Genomic DNA, 21,974 nt, shown 5'->3' with positions numbered 1-21,974 from the left:
AGTCATGACTCATGGCCAGAGAACAGAGGTAAATTGGGAATGACCCTACTTTCCAGGAACTTCTTGTGTTTGAGCTTCAAAGACCAATCTAGAGGGTGCTAGGGGAATTGAGGAGGGCTTCCAGGAGGAAGAGTTATGGAAGTTAGGGAGGCTTGCATCCATATGGTTCCCACTAGTCCGCTGCAGCAAGCCTGGATGCCTACATGAGGTGGAATGACTGTTTAGATGAAGGCAGTGAGCAGGCCTGCCACAGCCCTCTGCCCTGTATGCATCATATCAAGTTGCTCAAACATACCTTGGTGTTCTCATTCCCTGTACACCTAGGGAGGTGGCAAAGAACCCTGAATCTGATTTTCTGTGAAAAATGAACACTGTGTTTGTGGGAGAAGAGTGTTGGATGGGTGAAAGCAGTCAGCCTCCTGCCATCTTGGAATTCTTCCTCTCTGGAATTCAAAACACAGACACAAGTCAGCTTAGGTGTTTCTCCCACTGACCATTGTTATTTTATTACTTGAGGAGACTTCCTCCTCCTGGAAACCTATCAGCTTCCAGAGCACTGCTTCCAAAGGAGTTTAACCTTCCTGAATAACAGGGGTAATGATGGGCTCCTTACTTCATTACTGTAGCGTCTGTCATCTCACCTGCTGGGCTCATCGCTGATCACCTGTCCTTCTGGAAAGAGCAGAGAGTCAGAAAGAAAGCCCCTATTTTTCCTTTAGTGATGGAGATTGAACATGGGGCCTCACACATGCTAGGTACATGCTCTGCCACTCCAGGACTCCAAAATGTTTTTGGAGAGTAGGGTTTTGAGAAAATCCCCACTCCATTTGGGGATCTCTCTTCTGGTTTAACCTATAGTGTGAGCACACTTGGCTCTCTTGTTTCCTATTCTTCTATAAAGGTGATGCCTTGCTAGACATCAACACACTCAGACAAACAACAAAATCCGAGTTTCCTCCAGCAATGACAAAGAAGCCAAGCTGTGTGAGGCTGGGGATTCATGGGAATGGCTCTTGCTATACTGTAGCTGAACCCACTTCTGCCACTAGCTAGAACCCCGAGTGAGAAGGAAGGACAGTAAATACATTCTAATTCAGGTGGTTGTCCCTTGAAGGGCCTTAGCTTTCAAGACCTTTGCAAGGAGAGATCAGCAATTTAGCTGGAAATTTGTCTGGAAAAATTTCCTTTTTGACTTTTTTTCTTAACCCAGGTACCCCAAATTCTTTAAGCCCAGGACATGAAGGTTGAATATGACCCTCATGGGTCCATTCAACTATATGGGCCAACTGCAAGGGTAAGTGAGGTGTCCCCTTCCACCAAGTCCTGGAGGAAGAACAGGGTCCACCTGAAGGGAGGGAGAATAGACTTGCTGATTCTCCTGCAATGGGTGCCAGACCTCAGGAAAGGCCTTTTCTGGGCCGTTCCCTCACTCTATAACCAGGGCTCTGCTCTCATCAGTAGCATAGCCCCCTGGCTTCCCTCAGGTGGCTGTCTTCATTTCCTCTGTTTAGCTTTGTGAAAGCCAGAACCAGTTTGTCCGAATTTAATTAGGAGAGGAACTGCACCTGTACCTTTAATGGTGGCAACTTAAAAACAGACCTGTTGAGAAGAGGCTCTTAAGATGCTGGGAGATTACAAGTGACTGTGGGGGCTCTCCAGTCTGTGCTTTCAAAGATGGATCATCACTGTGCACAGGGTTTGGCCCTGTTATCCAGGTCCCATCTTTGGAGGATACAGCTCTCCTTGGGAGCTCGTAGGCTTGTTTGGTAACATTACAGTCTTTGTCCTCAAGTGGGACAGCTTCTACCCAGAGAACCACTGTGCTGTAAGTGATACTCCCAAGTCAATAAATCCAGAAGGCTAAGAAACCTCAGCTTTCTCATCCTTTCTGTCCTCCCTGGAGCAGGTGTGCACAAGAAGGAGCCAATTCAGTCCTCCACTTCTGTGCCAGGTCGTCATAGCAACAGGAGGGATGCTCCAGCCCTGTGGTCCACACCTTACTCACAGTGTGCACATAGAAAGGACCAACTTAGTCCTCTCCTTCTTCCCCTCCACATCCCTCTCTCTTTATAACTCCATTTTGCTTTAAAACATGTCTCAGGTTCTTAAGCAGACTGCTACCAGGTGGGCCTGGGTGTGTTCGAAAACTTAGTTTGAACCTGAAGTACCAGCAAGGAGTAAGACTGAATGTACTAAGCAGGTAATTGGCCTGGCTTCTTGGGAAGTGGGTAGGGATGGGGCTAACCCCACCCCGACAAGTAAATGGGACTCCCTGGAGCCATAGTCATACCCTCAGGATATTTATGACCAGCTCTACTGGTTACCCACTACACACTTCCAGTAGGCTTTGTTTACAAAGCTATGATGATGTGTCCCTGGTGTTGTATGATCTTGCAGCCCTGTGTAGTTCTGAGAGTGTGTATTGAAATCTGTCATGTGCCCAGGCAGGCGAGGTATAGCCAGCTAAATCCTGGGGAGGGGTCATGCTGAGGGGCTGAAGGATGATGAAGCTGATGCGATGACAGAAACCCAGGAGCTGGCTCTATTCCAAGCCACTCAGCCTAGGAGACCAGAAGGAACTAGGACAGGCAGAGGAGCCCCAGGCCTCCCTGACCTATGTCCTCTCCACGGGCAATCAGGCAGCATTGAAGACAGATAACATGGAAGAAGGAACCTTTTAGGATCCCAAGAGTTCTAGAAATGTCCTCTGCTCTACTCTGAGCCTTTTGGCAAGTTCTGGGACTGATAGGTGTGAAAAAATGATGGGATGGAGTCTTCTCCCATCTTTAAAGCCCATGCTATCTTAGAATGGAGGCTCAGAGTCTCTCAAAACCAGAGCCCAACCCTTTTCTTGTCTGGACACTGACTCAGAGGGAAACATAAACTTGTACAGACACACAGCAAATGAGAGAACAGCGGGACTTGAGTTCTTCTACAGAGGGCAAGGGGCAGGGTACTAGAGGAAGTTGAGATAGAACACAGGATATTCTAACCAATGTTACTCATCTCCCCCCTACCAGCTCCTTAATTGATGGGCGGACACTCTCCAAAGAGTCTCCAAGTCATGGTCTCGAGCTCTCAGCTCCAGAAAAGGCAAGAGCTGCCTCTTTGGATGCTTCAGGTAAGCTTGCATGAATGGAGTATTTCTGGAGGGAGTTGTGGGGGCTGCTGGGAGCTGCTGAGCAGAACTCTGGAGAAGAGGACATGAAATCGTGCTATGTCCACTTTCCAGGGACTCTGTCTAGCTCTCCTCTCATGGCTGACACTAGGGTCAGGCATGATGGAAGATCAAGGCTGATTCTTTCCTTCAGTAAGGTTGTAAGGGGACTAATAATGGATGATCCTAGCAGGTAGGGCCTGAATGCTTGGGCTTTGGAAAGACAGAAAGGGGCCCAGCCAGATAAACAACACCTTGGGAGTTTGGATCTAGTTAACTGGGGCATGGGGCAGACTAATGGGTGCAAGCTAAAGCAGTTTGTTTTGGAAGCTGGATCATCATGTGCTCTCTCAAGTGACCTTCCCCTTAGATAAGTGTGCCTCAAGGAAGGCAGTTATCGTTTACCCTGAACATTTATCTGGACGAGAGTGTTATCACCACAGAATTTGTTCACTTTTATCAAGTGCAGAGCAGCGTTGTAACAAAAGCAGCATTTCAAAGTTAAAATAAATAAATAAACAAACAGCGAGCACTCAGCTTGGCGGCTCCTGGCTTCCCACTGTCTGTGCTGTCCTTGAGACCTAATGTCCCTGCCCCGAGTCTCTCTTCAGGGGTAAGCATTGGGTTGGTGGTCTTTCCAGCATAGATTTTGCCAGCCGTAGGTTCCTCTTGGAGTAGAAAGACACCACAGTGGTCATCCCTCTAAGTGGGAGCTGATTGGAATTGAAGACAAGTTGCTCTCAAGTGTCTATATTTGAAGTGGTGGTCTATTTTGTTGTATGGTCTTCCATTTGAGCATGCCTATGTTTTCCTCGAGATTAAAGTGTCTACAAGTCGGTAGCAATGTTTAAAACGGGACAAGGCAGGGAAGATGGAGCTGTTTCTAAATCTATGAACTACAGAGTAATGTTAGATCTGGGAACCAGAGAAAGACTAGGAGGCCATGGCCTTCCTCTCAAATCCTCTTTCCTTGGACTTTGCTGAGTGGACTTTGCTGGGATCCCAGAGTGGCTAAAAGACAACAGTAGGGCCAAGGTTTCTCTGCTGTGTCACAAGTTATTGTCATAGGCTAGAGGGAAGTCACTAGGCCCACTTTCCGTAGGGAAACTGAGGCATAATAGCTCATCCCTGTAGTCTCAACACTTAGGAGGCTGAGGCAGGAAAATTACATATCTAATGCCAGCCACGGATAGATAGCAAGTTCCCACATAGCTGTGTGTCTAAATAAGTATAAAGGATAATATTAAAAGACAATCAAAGCAGTATAACGCAGAGAGACCCTGGACCAGGACTCCAGGTACTTCAGTCATTCCCAGGTTCCTTCACCGAGTGGGCTTACCACTGTTGTTTGACAAGCTGCCTCTGGTGGCCTTGGCAAGAGCCTGACTTGAAGGCTGAGAGGGTCTTATAGGGTTGCTGCTTCCTTTACCACATCTCCCGTCGGAGGTAAAGAAGAAGGAGCCAGACCATCCCTTGGTTTCAGGGAATTGGTTTGCTAGGTTTCAGGGAATTGGTTTGCTAGGTTCCAGAGGAGGCCAAAAGCAGAGCTAGCTCCTCCAGGGAGCCCAGGCAACTCACTGACCTGCTGTCTTCCCTCCAGTGCCCCCCTTCCTGCATGAACCTAGCTTGCTTGTGCAGAAGTTTAATTGCTTCCTGAAGCACTTGAAGGACAAGTGCCAGAACCATTTGCTTGGGCCAAGGAAGCCCTAGGGCTCAGAAGTCCTGGAGGTGGGTGGTAGCATTGGCATTCTTGCAGTTGAAAGAGAAGGAAGAGAGCTGGTGGGGGGAGAACTTAGAAGGGCATCTGGCTCCCCTGGAGGTACAAGTGATGCTAGCTTGTGGGCCTCAGTTGCTCAATTATAATCACGTTATCCTTAGCCCTGTAGCTGCAGGCACAGGAAAAAACAGGTCTGAACAAGCTGGGTATGGAATCCCAGTGAATGTCCTGTCTCCAGCACCATCTGAGCATCTGGGGACGGGCAGGATAAGGAGAGGTTATAGGAAGGGACAAAGCTACTGCGACTAGTTTAGCAGGACTGTGGGAATCTGTTAGGGACAGGCCAGCCCTGTTTGACTGGCTGTGTCTATACTCTCTACCTTGTGTTCTGGGCTTTGGGGATGTTGAACTAGATGAGTTTCATCCCTGTCCTCTATGGACTCCCGGCCTCTCTACAGATAGACTCTGAGGGTCAACGTGTATGGAAGAGGGCTGGGGTTAGATGTGGTGGACCTTTGGCTATCCTCAGACTCTCTTGCTCCATTAGACTGTTGGCAGGTGAAAGAGAGAGAGAGAGAGAGAGAGAGAGAGAGAGAGAGAGAGAGAGAGAATGAATCATGCACACACACAGGTAATGGTCCTCTTATCCTCATGGCTGTCAGTAGGTACCCAGAACAGAGGATGAATGGGCTCCTCCTCTAGGCCCTACTCATGCAAGCCGTGTCCCTAGGGTAGGGAGGATGTCGGTGGAACAGAGCTCCAGATGCATCTGGATTGAGTGTCTATCTTCGGCTAGCGCTTGAGTTAGAACTAGCATCCTTTGTCTCACTAGGTGAGGAGGCTCATGGGAGTTGGGGGTGTGGCAGACTGGGTTATGGGGGCCATTGAAGGAAGGACAGGGGAGAGATCACAGGTTGGGTGGGCGGGGGGTTGTAATGGTATAGTGCTTGCAGAAGACTAAAAGCCGATAGGCATCGGAACATTCCAAAGGCCTGGGAGGGGCATCTGTGGGATTCAGACAGATAGAAAACCTGTCCAGCAGCACACGCTTACGGCTGCCTCTAGTTGAACCATTCCTGTAACCAGGCCTCTGTTGAAGCACTTTTTCATTTTCTTCTTCTGAGCAGCAGAGGGAAAGGTGCCTTAATCGCTTCCCGTTGAGAAAAGGAACCTCACAGACAGGTTTAGTGATTCTCAAATTTTCTTCTCTCTGTTTCTCTTTGTCTGTTTCTCTCTTTCTGTGCGTCTGTCTGTCTGTCTTGCATCTCACTCTGTAGCCCAGCAGTCCTTGAATGTGCTGTCTTCCAGCCTCAGTGTCCTGAGTGCTGGGATGAAAGATTTGTCCGTCTGCACAATCAGAAGCGATTTTCTCTGAGGCAAACACCTTACTAGAGGCAGAGCAGCTAAGGGTCCATTCTGCCTCTTCAGGTCCTAGATGGACCCCATTGAATACCAGGAATCAGGCCCGCCCCAGCCTCCTCACCACTTAGCTGCTACAGAGCTTCTGGATTCTTGCCTGCTGGAGTCAGGGTTCAGCACGGCTCCCTCTGAGGCTTCTTGGTCTCCTTGAGTTCCCAAGAGATTTGAGGGTCCTACATTCCAGTCCTCAGACTGGACTCTCGGGCAGCCGTGGTGCCAAGCCAGATGCTGGAATCTGACCTCCACACAAAGGCAGCCTTGTGCCAGGGCCTGAGACACATTTTTTTTTCTAGCCCTTTCTAGGTTGAACAGGAACCCCAGCTGGAGAAGGGAGGAGACTCAGGGAGAGCAGCTGCCAGGGTCACAGCAGATAGAGGTGCCTGAGGCAGCTTTCCATCCCACCCCTCCCCCTAGGAAGTTGCCAGTCATAGCGGGGTGAGGTGTGGGGGGATTGGACAAGCTGAGGATTGGGAAGTGGAGGCACTCAGCCCAATTTGGTCCCTCGGCCGTGGAAGACCTCTGAGACCCAAGAATTTTAAACTATTTCCCTAGTCCCTTACTTTTATTTCAGGGGCACATGTCGGGGCCCAGGCTGGAGAACCAAAGTGGAGAGACAGAAGGTGACAGGTTTCTAGCCTGAAGCTGGGGGGCGGGAAGGGGCACAGCTGCCACTTAACCCTCTTCAGGAACAGGACTGGGGGGAATTGGGAAGGGGTCCCCAGGGTCTGGAGAAATGGTATAGGCGCGTCTACGACATGGAGCCAGGAAGTAGTCTATCTCTGTCAACCAAAGGCACATCCAAGGGTCCTTGGAGAGACTTTTCCAGGGATCGAGGGACTTGGCTTCTCCCAGACATTCTTCAGATACTGCTTCATGTCCTGACCCTCTGCCCTCTCCAGAGGACTTTCCTTTTAGGGTAGGTAGGAGACTTCCAAACTTCATTCCTCTGTAGCAGGTAGTCTCAGCCTGGGGTCTCCTATGCATCTTTCAAATTGGCTACAAACCCTAGAGTAATAACTGGGAGGGGCTCTTAGCTGTTACCTGTTCTTTGTCATCATTCAGACAGGACACCAAAGCTCAGGGATGGCAGATGTCTGCCTAGGGTAACTCTGCCCTTGACCCATGACTGGGAAGCCTAGCAGGGGGCTGCCAGCTTCAGGGTTCTCCTACCAAGCCCAGTGACACAAAATCATTGAACTTTAAGCAGAATAGTCTAGGCCACATACCAAGGTTTGGACAGGCCACTGTGACCTTCGTACCTGTCCTTATCCTTCATGTCCTGACACCAGTGTGACCTCTGCACCTTCTGTATCTATCCCCCAATGAGGCCTGTAGGTCATCATGGGCTTTCTGAGTGAGAAGATCTGTGGGCTGCTTCTCCACAGATCATTGGGGGAGGGGTGTGGGTGGCAAGCCACGCTGTGAGGCAGCTCTGAGAGCATTCATGTGGCCTTGGAGGAGAGAGCTCTGTCACTGGTCTGAGAGCCAGGTGTCACCCATACCCACAAATGCATTTGGCTTCTGACAGACTTCAGAAAACACTCCTCAGCCTTGTTCTCCACCCCTCACCTTTCACCCCACAGTTTAGAAGCCTTTGTTCCAAAACTCCAGAGCACATCACACCTCCCTGCCTGCCCAGTACCCTTTAGCACAATGGGTGGATTGATAAACGCCCTGCCAAGGTCATGCCAAGATGAGAGGCAACATGAAAGGAACTAGACGAAAGGGGAAGACAGTGTATGTGTGTGTGGGGTTGGGATGGGGATGCAGGACAATGCCCAGCAGCCTGGCTCTGGGGTAGGCAGTACCCAGCTAGTACTGGACCGTGGCTTCTAGCACAGGCCTTTTGCTAGCTTGGTTTCATTTGCATGGCAGATTGAGCCACGTTAGTTGCTGTCCAGACTCTTCTCCAATGGGGATCCTGGCTGCCTTGCTGGATGATGGAAATGTCAACGGGCTTCTAGCTGTAAATCATGACTGTTACTCCAGCATTAACCTTAAGCAAAGCAAAGAGCCAATGGTTGTACTCCTGTTGAAATTTGAGGAGTTTTGGCAGTCCCACCTGGTTCCCTAAGTTTTCCCAGTCCCTAGCAGACCACCCCAGACAGGAAGTAACTCTGAGCAGCCTATGATAGCCCATGGACTCAGACCTACCCACCCTCTATTCACTGACTACCTAGCTACTGGACACAAGACAAATACAGGACTTGTAGAATGGAGTTCCTCTTCTTTACTTCCTCTGTTGATCTGTACCTTACTTTTTAGAGACACGCTCTCCTGTGCACAGTGCACATAGGTTGAGTAGACTGCTTGTCACTAAGCTTAGGAAGGCCACTTGACTCCCCCTCCTTCCCCCCCCCCACAGTGCCAAGGTTATAAATACCTCCCACCATGTCTGGCTCTTTGTCTGGGTGCTGGGCATTTGAACTCAGGTCCTTATGCTCAGATGACATCTCCCCATGCCCCCTTTTGCTTCTTTTTCTTTGAGCTGAGAACCGAACCTAGGGCCTTGCACTTGTTAGGCAAGCGTTCTACCACTGAGCTAAATCCCCAACCCCCCTTGCTTCTTTTATAGTTTGATTCTATCTAACTATGAGCATTTTCTTGTATCATTAAGTATTTTGATATCTTAATGACTGCTCGGGAATGTCTGGTTCCCATGATGCATCTCACCAGTCCCTATTGGACCATGGGTTGTTTCTAGCAGTATGGAAGGAAGCCCATCTCCATAGGCTTGCTGTATTTGTCTCATTGTTTCACTTGCACAGCCTCTGAACAGTACCATTACTGACTCCAGAACTCCTCACTCCTGTGAGGCAGCACAGTCCCCTGCCTTTGGTAACATTATTAGTTTATGTCCTACATTGTATCCTTCTGAACAATGGAATCTGGCAGTCTTTGCTTGGCTCTGCTCTTGCTGCTTTGGGCTCTTTTTTGCTAATGGAACCAGGAGTGAGGGGTGGCAAGATGGCTTCGGAAGATGAAATGCTATTTATCCTGAAGACAAGGGAAGAAAAAAAAACGTATAAAGAGGTTAGAAGGAAAGGAGGAGGAATGGACTTGTGTGGTCTCCAGCTTGGGTGAAGAGCTTCCAACTCTCCTCTGCCCTGCTGCTTTGGGCTGCCCCTGGTTTCTTCCCATTTCACCCTGTAAAGTGGCTTCTATTACTTCAGCGTCTGTGCCTGATCTCACCTTGCATGTCTCTGTCTCAGTCTGTCTTTCCTGTTCTCAGTCAGTCACTTCTGGGAGAGAGGGAAAGAGCTGAAGAGCTCAGATTGTGTCACTTATCACCTACATGGAATAGTCTAACTGAACTGCTCGCCTGCACAGTGATACGTGGCCAAGTGTGAAGTTCTCTTCTCACTCAAGTGGCCAAGGGAGCAGGACTACTGTCCAAGGCCCAGCACCTGTGGGCAGGAATCCTTCTGACTTCTCTGGCCCACATTTACCATACCAATAGCTAAAACCCAGGCTCAGGCCTTTTTTTTTTGTTGTTGTTGTTGTTGTTGTTAAAGATTTATTTATTTATGTATATAAGTACACTGTAGCTGTATTCAGACACCAGAAGAGAGCATCAGATCCCATTGCAGATGGCTGCAAGCCACCATGTGGTTGCTGGGAATTGAACTCAAGACCTCTGGAAGAGCAGTCAGTGCTCATAACCTCCGAGCCATCTCTCCAGCCCCAGGCTCAGATCTTTTAACTTGTTGTCTAGACACGTCTTGACCGTAGAGTTGGACGTGGCGGAGGGCACAGTGTCAACACAGGCTTGGGAGCAGGAAATACCCCAGATCTCTGTTTCCCATTCCTTCAGTGCCAAAGTCTAAGGGCAGGCTTTCAGGCTGGTGCCAGAAGCCCAGGGGTAGAGACATGTGGTAGACTCAACTCAGGGGGACATTGACCAACATAAATCCCACCAGCCCCCAAACTATAGGGACTTGGTTTGGTATATTCTACTTGGGGGGTCTTTGGGACTTATCCCAGCCTCCATTTGGAAAGCACCATGCCCTGCCATCAAACCTTCCTCGGGGCCTGGGTGAAGTGCAAAGACAAAGTCTTAGATCTCTTTGCCACACAGTCACTCCACCCAGCCCTCTACTAGGAGGAGGAAGAGGCTAACACATTCTTCTATACACACCTAAAGGCCCCTACTCTGTACCAGGCTGCTGACTCTCAGGACTCGGAGGAGAAGCCACCTGTATTGGCAAGCAGGAGAGGCAGTTGTTGGGGATTAGTTCTAATGCTTCATCTTAATTTAGTTCCCAAAAGTCATGCTTCCAAGTGCTGAGTGTCCCTGCCCAGCCATTGGCTGTAGGGCAATTCTTTATTGAATAGGAGGGAAGCAGAGGTGGGACTTTTACATGGTGTGGGCAAGTGACAGAGGGGGAAGAGGGACAGACAGAATCGCCATGACAGGACAGGCAGAGATCAGAATTAAGAATCCAGGAAAGAGGCCCCAGGGGCCACTCCCCTGCTTGGGTCTTGGGAACCAAAGACAAAAATTAGATTTGGAAAATGTTAACTCAGGAGTACCAGAGGGGAGTGAATGCTAGCTGCGGGGAAGTTTAGAAGTGCCCAGCCATTGAGGCAGTTAGGCATATTAAAAATTAAGCTGATATGTGTGTGCCTTTCATTCGTGAATGCAGAGAGCTCTAATGGGTGGCTAAAAGCGTCCAGTCAAGAACTCAGTGAGGATTAAGAGTTCACCACTACAGGAAGCTGCAGCTATGACTTATTACCCAGTTAGCTTGGGCATGGAGGTCTTCAGCCAGGGGATAGCATATGGGCCTTTAAGTGACATTGAATATGTCCTTGTAGCAGAGTGAGAGGGCTTCCAACTAGAGTCACAGCATGTACAAAGGTACAGAGGAAGGAGGCAAGAAGGGCTGGAAACATCTCAGGAGATAAGGAGCCGCTGGAGTTGTGAGGGGGTGTGAGGGAGAGCCTGTCAGAGAACAAGGGAGCAGCCAGAACACTGTGTCCAATGCGCCTCAAGAAAAATATTTAAGCAGATCTGATTTGAGTTTAGAAAGGATACTTTGGAAGCCTGAGGAATGTGGGGCAGATTATCAGCTAGAAGTCCAAGGTTACAAAGATAGAATTTGGGCAAGAGTCACTATCTCTCCCCAGAGGAGATATGGGAACCAGGTTTATGGTGAAGCCCACTATAGGAACAGCTCACCAGATGTAGACAGCGTGAGTGTCGGGCAGTGTGGCTCTGAACTCCAGTTCAGCCCCACTTCCATCAGCCTCCATGAGACCTACAGCTTTAGCTAGGTGACAGACAGTTGTGGGAATGCAAGACAGCAACCAACTCAGGTGACAATGGTGGCCTCTCCTGGGACAAGGATGACTAGGCCTCGAGAGGGGAGGGTCTCTGGCCTGTTCCATGAGACAGCTGGACTAAGAGGCAGCTGAGTTGCAGCCCAACTAACCTCCCCTCTTCCTGTTTACTTTCACTCTTCTCAAGCAGTGGGTGAGCTGAGCAACAAAAGCAAAAGCACAGGCTCTAGGAGTTAAAGCAGAAACAAGGCAGGAAAAAAATAGATGAACTCTATCCAAAAGCATATATATATATTCATATATTCAGACTTCTGATAACTCTTGGTCTCCATTTGTCCTAGTTACTTTTATATCTAAATAAGACACTATAATCAAAGCAACTTATAAAAGACAGTATTTAATTTGGAGCTCATGGTCCTGTATGACCATGAGCAGCTGAGAGCTCATGTCTCAATCCACAAGCATGAGGAAGAGAGAGAGCTGACTGGAAACGGATGAGGCCTTTTCGAAACCTCCAAACAACTCTAGTGACACGCCTCCTCCAACAAGGCCACACCTCCTAGTCCTTCCCACACAGTTCCACCCACTGGGGACTTCTGGGCTTGAGGGGACCATTCTCACTCAATCCACCACAGCATTCCTACCGGGCACCAGGTCCCACCGCCGAGTAGCAATGCCCTCTTTTGTTCAGCATACCCCTCCATTTCCTCAGCATCAGTCCCTGATTCCTGTTACCTGCCTAAAGAGACTTGGGGACACAGTTATTGTCCTTGCACTATAAATCTCCCCATTAAATATTTTTAATTGACAAATTTAAAACCGTGTACTTATGATGGGCTGTTTTAAAACATGTATATAGTGTGCAATGGCTAAATTGAGACTGTTAACATACGCACTACATCACAGGCTACATTTACTTTTTTTTGTGCTGAGAGCACAGAGTCTCCTCAGCCATTTTCAAAAAGACATGTCGTTAGTTTTGTAGCTTTCCTCAGACTAGGGACATACACTGCTCAGGGCCTCCATCAAAGGCAAAGAAGCTGAGGGTCCAAGTGGAAGATCCAGGTCTCAAAGAAAGCAGGAGGGTTTCCTTCTTTGTGGAAATGATGATTGTGCTGCAGGTTCCATGGTGAGACCCTGGGCACTTGTTCATTTATTATTTATGCAGTATTGATCGTAATGCCGACGCATGAGACATAGCAGCTTCATGGGCATTTTGAGTCTTCCCTCCTTGGTTATTTCTCAAATGGTATGGCCTTTCCCTCTCCCGCCTGCTTCCTTTGGAATAAGCACAACAGCACTGCCGAGCTGTGTCTGTGGTTCAGTGTAGGCTACTGCGTAGGGTGTTATCTACCGCGGCAACACATAAAACCAAACACAACGCAACTGTGACAACAGCCAGATTAAAAACCAAGTCCTTTCTGCTTTGTTTGGGTAAGGAGGCCACCCACTTTTACAGCTCAGGCTTCTGACCCACTCCATATTTCTTACAGGAAGTACTCCATTTGGTTATCAAAGCAAGAGATTTTAACCGCTTAGCCGTAAACCTCTTGGTCTGAAGTGGAGATGCAGTGCAGCAGCAGACACTTGCCCTGGCATGCACACATTCCTGGTTTCGCTCTCCAGTCCGTGTAGAAAGAGAAGAAAGAAAAGTCTTGGCTTGAGGAGATTTTAGTGATAGATCACAAGACTGAAGCTTACCTCTGCCCATCTTGGCAGCTAGCAGAACAGGTGCAGTGGGCGGTTGGCTTCTGGAAGAGACCACAAAAGAAGAACACTTTTTCCACACTTGGTCCCTGCTCTGTTTGGAAGGTCAAACACCACCTCCTCCTCCTCCTCCTTCTCCTCTTTCCTCCTCTTCCTCCTCCTCCTCCTCCTTCTCCTCTTTCCTCCTCTTCCTCCTCCTCCTCCTCCTCCTTCTCCTCTTTCCTCCTCTTCCTCTTCCTCCTCCTCTTTCCTCCTCTTCCTCCTCCTCCTTCTCCTCTTTCCTCCTCTTCCTCCTCCTCCTTCTCCTCTTTCCTCTTCTTCCTCTTCTTCCTCTCCTCCTCCTCTTCATCTTCTTCCTCTTCCTCCTCCTCTTCCTCCTCCTTCTCCTCTTCCTCTTCTCCCCCCTCCTTTTTTGCCTGAGACAGAATCTCATGTAGCCCAAGCTGCCTTCAAACTTGCTATGTGGCTCAGGATGAACTTGAACTTTTTTTTAAAGCTTTCTTTCTTCCTTTCTTTCTTTCTTTCTTCCTTTCTTTCTTTCATGTATATGAGTACACTGTCACTGTCTTCAGACACACCAGAAGAGAGCATTATAGGTGGTTGTGAGCCACCATGTGGTTGCCGGGATTTGAACTCAGGACCTCTGGAAGAGCAGTCAGTGCTCTTAGCCTCTGAGCCATCTCTCCAGCCCCTAAATTTGCTCATTTATTATGCACATGTAGGTTGGATATGTGAAGGTACCATGTTATACAGTCGAAGGGCAACTTACAAGAGTCAATTCTTTGCTTTCCTTGTGAAGGTCGTAGGGATTGAACTCAGATCAGTAGGCAAGTGCATTTATCTACCGTTCATCTTGCCAGGCACAGTCCAATGCAACTTACACAGCTGTGTGGTCATCGTTGTTTACTTTTAGAGCATTTCATCAACCCCAAAAGATTCCTTGTGTTCTTCTTATGGATGTTCCCGTTCCTACAGTGGGCAGTCAATCAGTCTTTTTCTGGATACTTCTTATAGCTGAATTCCCAAGATACATGGCCTTTTACATCTGACTTCTTTCACTGAACATAGATTGAACTGTCTCCATGTTCAAGTCAGAATCAGTACTTCGCTCCTTCTTAACATGAGTGAATTGGATCCCAGTGTCTGGCCCACTCACATCGAGACATCGAGCCTTTAGTCACCTGTCTGTGGATGTCTGAGCTCTTTCCCGTCTTGGGCTGATAGTATTGCTATAAACATCCACATACAGGTGTTTGTGGGGATGCCTGGTTTTGTCTGTCTTGTGTGGATACCTACGTGCCACAATGCCAGGTCCTGTACTGACTCTGTCAGAAACTGCTAAGCTGTCTCCCAGTAGGGCTGTACCACTGCCTTCACTCCCACCAGCACTGCCAGAGTCTCCGGCTTCTCTGTCCTCACTCACCCCTCCTACCTTCCGTGATTACAGTACATCCAAGAGGAAGATAACTTATTAGGGTCATGTCAGGGAGTGACAGGGTTTGGAACTCATGTTATCCTGACTCTGCAGTCCCTTCTCCTTCAGATTTCTAGTTAGTGAATGGAGTCCACGCCCCCTCATGTTTCCTTTTGACTGGGCCTGGACCTGGTCTTCTGCCTCAGAGCCAGGAGCTTTTCCTCTTCCTATCAACTTCAGAACTCTATTTTCTGTCTAAGAATGTATCTAAGAAGGGCACTTAGGTCTGTTCGTCTAATTCATATAGGAGCAGAGGCAAGAGACCCTGTTGATGCCAGCTTTGGGGCAAGCAGTGTGAAGAAGTTGGCTTCCCGGGGGTTGGGGGGAGATGGGCAGCAGTGAAGGGTGGAGGCAGCAGTGAGGCCGTAGGGGTCCTGGACAGCTCATTCTCTACTAACTTGTGCTCACTTGAAAGGCAGAGGCAGGAAGATGGTAAATTTGAGGTTAGCCTTTAAGACCCTGAAAACAAACAAAAACAAATAAGCCAAAAATGTCTATAAGAGCAAACTTCCTCTCCAAACAGGAAAGTGGAGGAGAGTGTGCATTTATTGAGTATCTGAGTCTCCTTCATATACACATTTCTTCCGATCCCCATACTCAATGACAAACGCTGCACCTTCCCTCTGAGGAAGCAAATTTGGGCTGTAGTATTTGCCTCAACCCACATGTGAAGTAGTTCAGCCAAGAGGAAGATGCCTCCAGGCTGTTTCTGCTCACCACACACGGTATCCCAAACTGGGATAAAACATCAGGAAAGTGTGAGTTCAAAGCCTGATGGAGCGAGTGAGGGGAGCTGTCTGGGCCCTGGCTGCTCCTCTGTGACATAAGCCTGTCTCAGTCCACACCCCGAAGATGGAAAGAGAAGGCTGTGGCATAGTTGGACATCTAGACTTTGGTTGTCAGTCCTCTGCACTCAGGCTCTGCTGACTAGGGATGGAGGCCTGGTACTTTTCAGTCCCCTCAAAGCCTTGGCTTTCTGTCCAACTGGATCTGTCCCCACCTGCTGGCAGGAGCCTGAGAAGCTCTGAGCCCAGAGACAATTTTATTCTTGTGAGCCCGTGCATGCGAGCTTTGCTTCTGCCGACGACCCCTGTCCTTGGCAAGCAAGCTCCAACTGGATAAAAGCAGAACCAGGCCTGTTTCTGTTTCCTCTTCCCTTTCCTGCTGCATCCCGGAGCTTTGCTCATCTTCCAAGGCCAAGTAGCCTTCCAGCCCACCCCAGGCCTGGCTTGCCTGCTGGCTCTCAAGATTCATCCTGAAGGTGGCAGCAGCAGCAGGCATGGAAGCCGCACCCAGGTCAGACCTAGATTCCCTGAAGCCAACCCAGGTAGGCTTGACTAGATTGTGGCCGTCTTTCCCCTTGCAGAGGAAGCACTATGGACAACTCGGGCCGATGGGAGAGTGCGCCTGCGCCTGGAACCCTTCTGTACGCAGCTTCCCTACACCGTGCACCAGATGTTCTATGAGGCCCTGGATAAGTACGGGAACCTCAGTGCTCTGGGCTTCAAGCGCAAGGACAAGTGGGAGCGCATCTCTTACTACCAGTACTACCTGATTGCGCGCAAAGTAGCCAAAGGCTTCTTGAAGGTAGGAGCCGGTCACTGTACATCCTCCCCACCCACCACCTGCTTTCTAGCTAGAGCTCTTAGAGCTCTCTTCACCACCAGGCAAGGTCCCTAGAAACCACCATAGTAGAGCGTGACGCCATCAGATGGGCTAACACAATATTCTGGACCCTGCCCTAAGAAGTTTACATTTATGGATCTTTTATCACAGGCCACCTTCAAGCAGGGCTGGGAAACCTAGTAGTTTGGCCTCCCTAGAAAACCATAGAAAGGGTCAATAGAGCTTCCAGAAACTGATTCCCCAGGAGGTACTCTAGCTGGTGGAGTCTGAGATGGACCTGGAGGGGCCTCTGCAGTCCACTGGAGAGCAGGACAGAGGTGGGGGTAGGAGGGAGGCCCCTTCTGCCCTTCTGTGTAGCTGACCTGCCTATCTGCCTTTGGCTTGGAGCTCGGCCTGGAGCGTGCTCACAGCGTGGCGATCCTCGGCTTCAACTCTCCAGAATGGTTTTTCTCTGCGGTGGGCACAGTGTTTGCAGGGTGAGTGGCTAGGTGTGGGTTGAAAGTACAAAGAGAGTTTCTATCTCCTTAGAGAGCCCTCTGCCTCTCCCCTACATCCCATATCTCCCCTAGGGCCTTTCTGTGCCTGCTTTTCTCCATCCCTGCTTGCTGGGATGACTAAGGGCCCCGTACCTTAAGGCCTCTGGAGTTCCCTGGGGATAGAGGCTGTGGGGGAGGGGCTGGTCCCTCTGTCCCTGATATGATTTTCTTGGACATACAGGGGCATCGTCACCGGCATTTACACCACCAGCTCCCCAGAGGCCTGCCAGTACATTGCCCATGACTGCCGAGCCAATGTCATAGTGGTTGACACACAGAAGCAGCTGGAAAAGATCCTGAAGGTTTGGTGGGAAGGATCGGTGGGCGTGTGGTTAGAGGTTGGACATCTACTCTAGTGTAGGAAGGATACTTTACCTCCCAGCCAGCATTCTTATTTCCTCTAGGCCATATGAACATGCAACATGCATGTACGTGTGCACGTGTGTGTGTGTGTGTGTGTGTGCGCGCGTGTGTGTGCGCGTGTGTGCACACACACACACAGTGAGGGGGACAGGACAGGGACAGGAGAGGCAGTTAGGTGGGTAATAGCACCTTTCACTTATACTTCTGGCCAGCCCCCTGTCTACCACAGCTTTTCCTCTGGACAGGGTCTTACCTAAAGGGAGAGATGTGGACACTGGGCCCCTCTGTGGCTTACTTTACTTACTGGAAATGTGCCTTGGGCCATAGCCACTTATGTGCTCCTGAGGGTCAGGTACTCAACTTTCCAGAACTAGGGAACCTGGGTCTCCAAAGAGACCATAGTAGATGCCTCCCTTCATCTCTGCTGGAGAAGTCTCTTAAGCCAAGAAGAGGCAAGCTGAAGCTTGTAGTTCTCGCTTGGTTGTAGAAATCCTCCCTATAGTGGGCCCAGGCCGTGGGTGAGATATCCGGCACGAGCTCCTAAAGGAGAATCCCCTCACAACAAACGTAGCTCCCTCAGGTGAGGCTGTGAGCACTGACTGACCTCCAGGAAGTCTCCAGAGGCCAGGCCTGCCGAGGTCACACTCGTGCTCTTCTCTGAGAGGGGCCAGGGAGAAATGCAGAGCTGGGAGAGGAGCTGAGGGGAACCCCCAACAAGGTCCAAGCAGAGACCTAAATCATCAACTCAAAAGAGAATTTCTCAAGCAACAGCATTAGCCTGTGACTACACAAGCCCTCCTGAACTTGTCAGTGTAACTGGATAAGGTACCCATCCTTGCATCTTTGCACTTGGCTCCCCTGTACTAGATTCCGACTCTGTAGGGGTTTGGTCTAGCCTAAGACATGTGATCATAGACCTTTATACCAGTTTAGAGTGATTTTGGGAACTCCATTTCCCCTCTTTTCTGCTTTACTGTGAAGGGTTTCTCCAGTGGCCCCTTGATGAGTGAGGGATTGTCCAGCCTCTTTGCAGGGGCCTTTTTGGAGCCCTGCTTTCAGTATATCATCACTCCGAGCGTCTCTATTTGTTCAGCCTGAATAAATATATAGTCTTGGGAGTGGACAGACAGGTTTAGATTGTGTGTCCCAACCAGTACTCTGAAACAAGGAAGGCTGAGCTCTCTTCACATTCTTCTTTTCCCCTTGTCCAAACTCTTGGTCTGAGGGACAACTGATCAACCTTCTAGAACCATGGGACCTGAGTTTCCAGAGAGGTCGTGGAAGGTGACTTCCCTTGCCTCTCTGGAGTACTCATCAAGGATATGTATATGTGTATGTGTATGTGTATGATGTATATGTATATGTTTATATATTTTATATATTCCTGGCATTTCCAAAGCACCCTGAGACTTTTTATGACCTCGAAGTCCTCAGATAACCCGGTGGCTTCAGAAGCGCTGAGGTCATTAGGTCATTTTCTGAGCCTCATTACTCATTACAGCCTAACCCAGAACAGAGCTAGGCTTCCCAAGGCCCACTTAGGCCTGGAGCCCCGATAATTCAGGAGCCAATCGAGCATAGGATTGGTCTCAGGAGCTCTCCTCATCCCCCTCCCCCGATCTATTGCTGTCATCCTTGTTCAGCTCATATGTAGGTAGCCATGTTGACAGAACTTCATGAGTGGAGCTTCTGACACTCCCAAGAGATACAATCTCACAAGGATCACCCTGATTCCCTGGCTCTTAAATCCTCCCAGCACAAAGAACTACAGGCAACTAGGAAACACTGGGAGCTAGGGAGTTAATCCTCTCCAGGGATGTGCACACAAATTATCCCATAGTGAATAGTCAGCCCTGAAAATATAATATACAAGTAACATTATTTAGACTGAGCAGGCTGTATTTATGTATTTTGGAGTGCGTGCATGTGGTGTGTGTGTGTGTGTGTGTGTGTGTGTGTGTGTGTGTGTGTAAAACAATAATTAATGAAAAAAGAGGCCATGAATTTGAAAGAGAACTAGGAAGTGTCTATGGGAGTATTTGAAGAGGGGAAAGAAAACAGGTAAACGATGTAATTATAATCTCAAGAGAGGGGATGGTGTTTTAAAAGAACCAATCTAGCTTGGCCAGGGAGATTGCTCCAAGAGTAAAGTGCCTTCCAGGTGTGCATGAGAACCTGAGTTTGGATCAGCAACACACATGTGAAAAGCCAGGCACAGCAGCCAGTGCCTGTAACCATGGGTGCCAAAGAAGGAAGAAAACAGATCCCTGGAGCCCATTGGCTAAGCTCACTGAGAGACCTCAGACAGAAAGGTTGAGAGCGGTTGCAGAAAGACATCTGCTGTCAGCCTGTGGCATGGCACACTCGTGCATGGGCACTCGCATGTGCAGAGGGCAGGGGAGAATGGTTAGGTCCCAACCCCCAATATGGCAGTGCCACTCACAATATCCTAACCAGCAGTCCGGACTCAGCTGGGGCTAGACGGAGAAGGACTGCTGGCAGGCAGACAGATGTCTACACCCGGCATTCCTCGGGGACCTGTGAAACCATTCTCCACCTGCCAGGAAGAGCCTTATCTCCCCTACCTCTGGCAAATGGGACATGTAGCTCCCTATTAGCACACACATGTGACACATATCAGAGCTCCAAGCTAATCTCCAGGTTCTTTCCTCCTTATTAACATTAGCGTTACCTGTAGTGCATGTGACATCCACTTGGTTCTTCCAGCCTGCATGCTTCCCCTTCCCTCTACCCTACACTTCCAGGCTACTTCAGACTTCTCCCTCCCTTCCACTGTTCCGCTCTTTGAATCTGGTGAGTGCACCTGCCCCTCTGCTGCTCTCTGCCCCTCCCACAGTTAGCCATGGTAGCCTCTGGTTATCTACCACCTGACAGCCATGAGGCAGCTTTATATTTATAAAAAACCTCCATCCCATCCATCGAATGGCCTAGCTCAGTGGTTTCGCTGAGCCCTCACAAGAAGGAAGGCCAGCTCGACAGGCCCTGTAGCCAGTGGTGTACCTTCTCCATATTTATATCTGGATCCTGGGAGGGAGGAGGCTGGGCAGCTTTAAAACCGCCTACAAGATCCTAAATCATATAACTGAAGATGAGGTCCACCTCTAGGACCTCTGGAAAATGCATGCCTTAGGTTTAAAACAAAATCTGTATTATTAAAATTCTCAAAGAAATGAAAACAGAGACGGCTGTGTTTTGTAGTGCAGTGGTGTGATGCGGTGGGAAGGGGTGCCTTAGCAGGCCATGCCGAAGCATCCTCCCTGAGGTACCAGCCATATGACGGATCTAGTATAAAGTGAAATGTGTTTGGGGGCATAAGAAGGGGGATGAGAAGGAGTGTGGGAAAGAAAGGGGATAGAGAGGGACAGAAAGAGAGAGGAGAAGAAAGAAGGGAAGAGGCTGCCAGGAACACATGGAGAGACATGCTGGGGGGCTGAATAGAGGGATGGGAAGAGAGAGGCCAGAGCAAGTAAGACCAGAGGGGCCAGGAGAGGGGGGCAAACAGTCCTTTTATAGCAAGTCAGGCTCCTACTTGGCTAGGTAGCTGCTGGGCGGAGCCTAGAAGAATGCTGACATAGACAATCCCTGCATCATTAAGTTTTATAATTATCGTGATCCTCCTGCCTCAGCTTCCGCATGCTGAAGTCACAGGCACGTGCCTCCACTCTTGGCTGTGGTATTCACTCCTTTCAGATTGCTCTCAAGTACTGAAGAATCATCTTTTCTCTTTTCCATATGAATGATTCTGTTAAATAATTACAATATTCACATGATCCCAAAGTCAAGATTATACGTTATACTTGAATTTTCCCCTTCCCTTTTTTTCCTATGTGTGTTCCCTCTCTCTGCCTATAGAGAATCAGTGTAATTAGTTTTAACCTTCCCGAGTTCCTTGGTTCCTTGTGGCAAACATAAGCAAATGCCTCTCGTGTGTGTGTGTGTGTGTGTGTGTGTGTGTGTGTGTGTGTGTTCACACCCATATGCATTATTCACATGTGCTCATACTGTATTCCTTTCTCGGGTGAAGATATCATGCTTTCTCACTTAGTAAATTTCCTCGGAGCCATTCTATACTGGAATTTAGAGCTCCCTTTGTACCTCTGTCTCTTTGTCATCTGCACTAACCTAGTATTCTGTTGTGTGACTCGTTCAGTCGGGCCCTAGATCCCCACTGTTGCTGCACCCAGCTTCCCATCATAGGGAACTCTGGACAGAGAAGTCCCACTAGAGTTGAGGGTCAGAAATAGAATTTTGTCACAAACTAACACAGGTAGATGAGGTTCTTTCCAAGATGCGACCGTTTTCTTGCTAAAACCCAGTTTGTATTCTCATTGATGCAGATCTGGAAAGACTTGCCACATCTAAAGGCAGTGGTGATATACCAAGAACCCCCTCCCAAGAAGATGGCCAATGTGTACACGGTAGGAATAGCGGGCCCTGGGTGATGAGTGGGGTCTGTCTGTGCTACCCAGCTGTCCCAGACTAACTTCCCGCCCTACCTTGCCACAGATGGAGGAACTCATAGAACTGGGGCAAGAAGTGCCTGAGGAGGCCCTAGATGCCATCATCGATACCCAGCAGCCCAACCAGTGCTGTGTGCTCGTCTACACATCAGGCACCACAGGAAACCCCAAGGGTGTGATGCTGAGTCAAGACAATGTAGGACAGACGCAC

At 49.1% G+C, this 21,974-nt stretch overlaps 1 protein-coding gene across 2 annotated transcripts in view; it reads left to right on the top strand.

Annotated features, from left to right (window-relative positions):
• Acsbg1 (acyl-CoA synthetase bubblegum family member 1) overlaps positions 1-21,974 on the top strand; it is a 56,054-nt gene that overhangs the window by 14,621 nt on the left and 19,459 nt on the right. For both annotated transcript variants that reach the window (XM_039080754.2, NM_134389.1), the window contains 6 exon segments: positions 3,021-3,121; positions 16,124-16,344; positions 16,771-16,859; positions 17,101-17,221; positions 21,641-21,721; positions 21,810-21,959. In XM_039080754.2, coding sequence (XP_038936682.1) covers positions 3,021-3,121; positions 16,124-16,344; positions 16,771-16,859; positions 17,101-17,221; positions 21,641-21,721; positions 21,810-21,959 — 763 coding nt within the window.

Source organism: Rattus norvegicus, chromosome 8 (assembly GCF_036323735.1).
Source record: "Rattus norvegicus strain BN/NHsdMcwi chromosome 8, GRCr8, whole genome shotgun sequence".
Classification (NCBI taxonomy): domain Eukaryota; kingdom Metazoa; phylum Chordata; class Mammalia; order Rodentia; family Muridae; genus Rattus; species Rattus norvegicus.
Note: the sequence above shows the minus strand (reverse complement) of the source record. Positions and strands in the feature narration are given on the sequence as shown.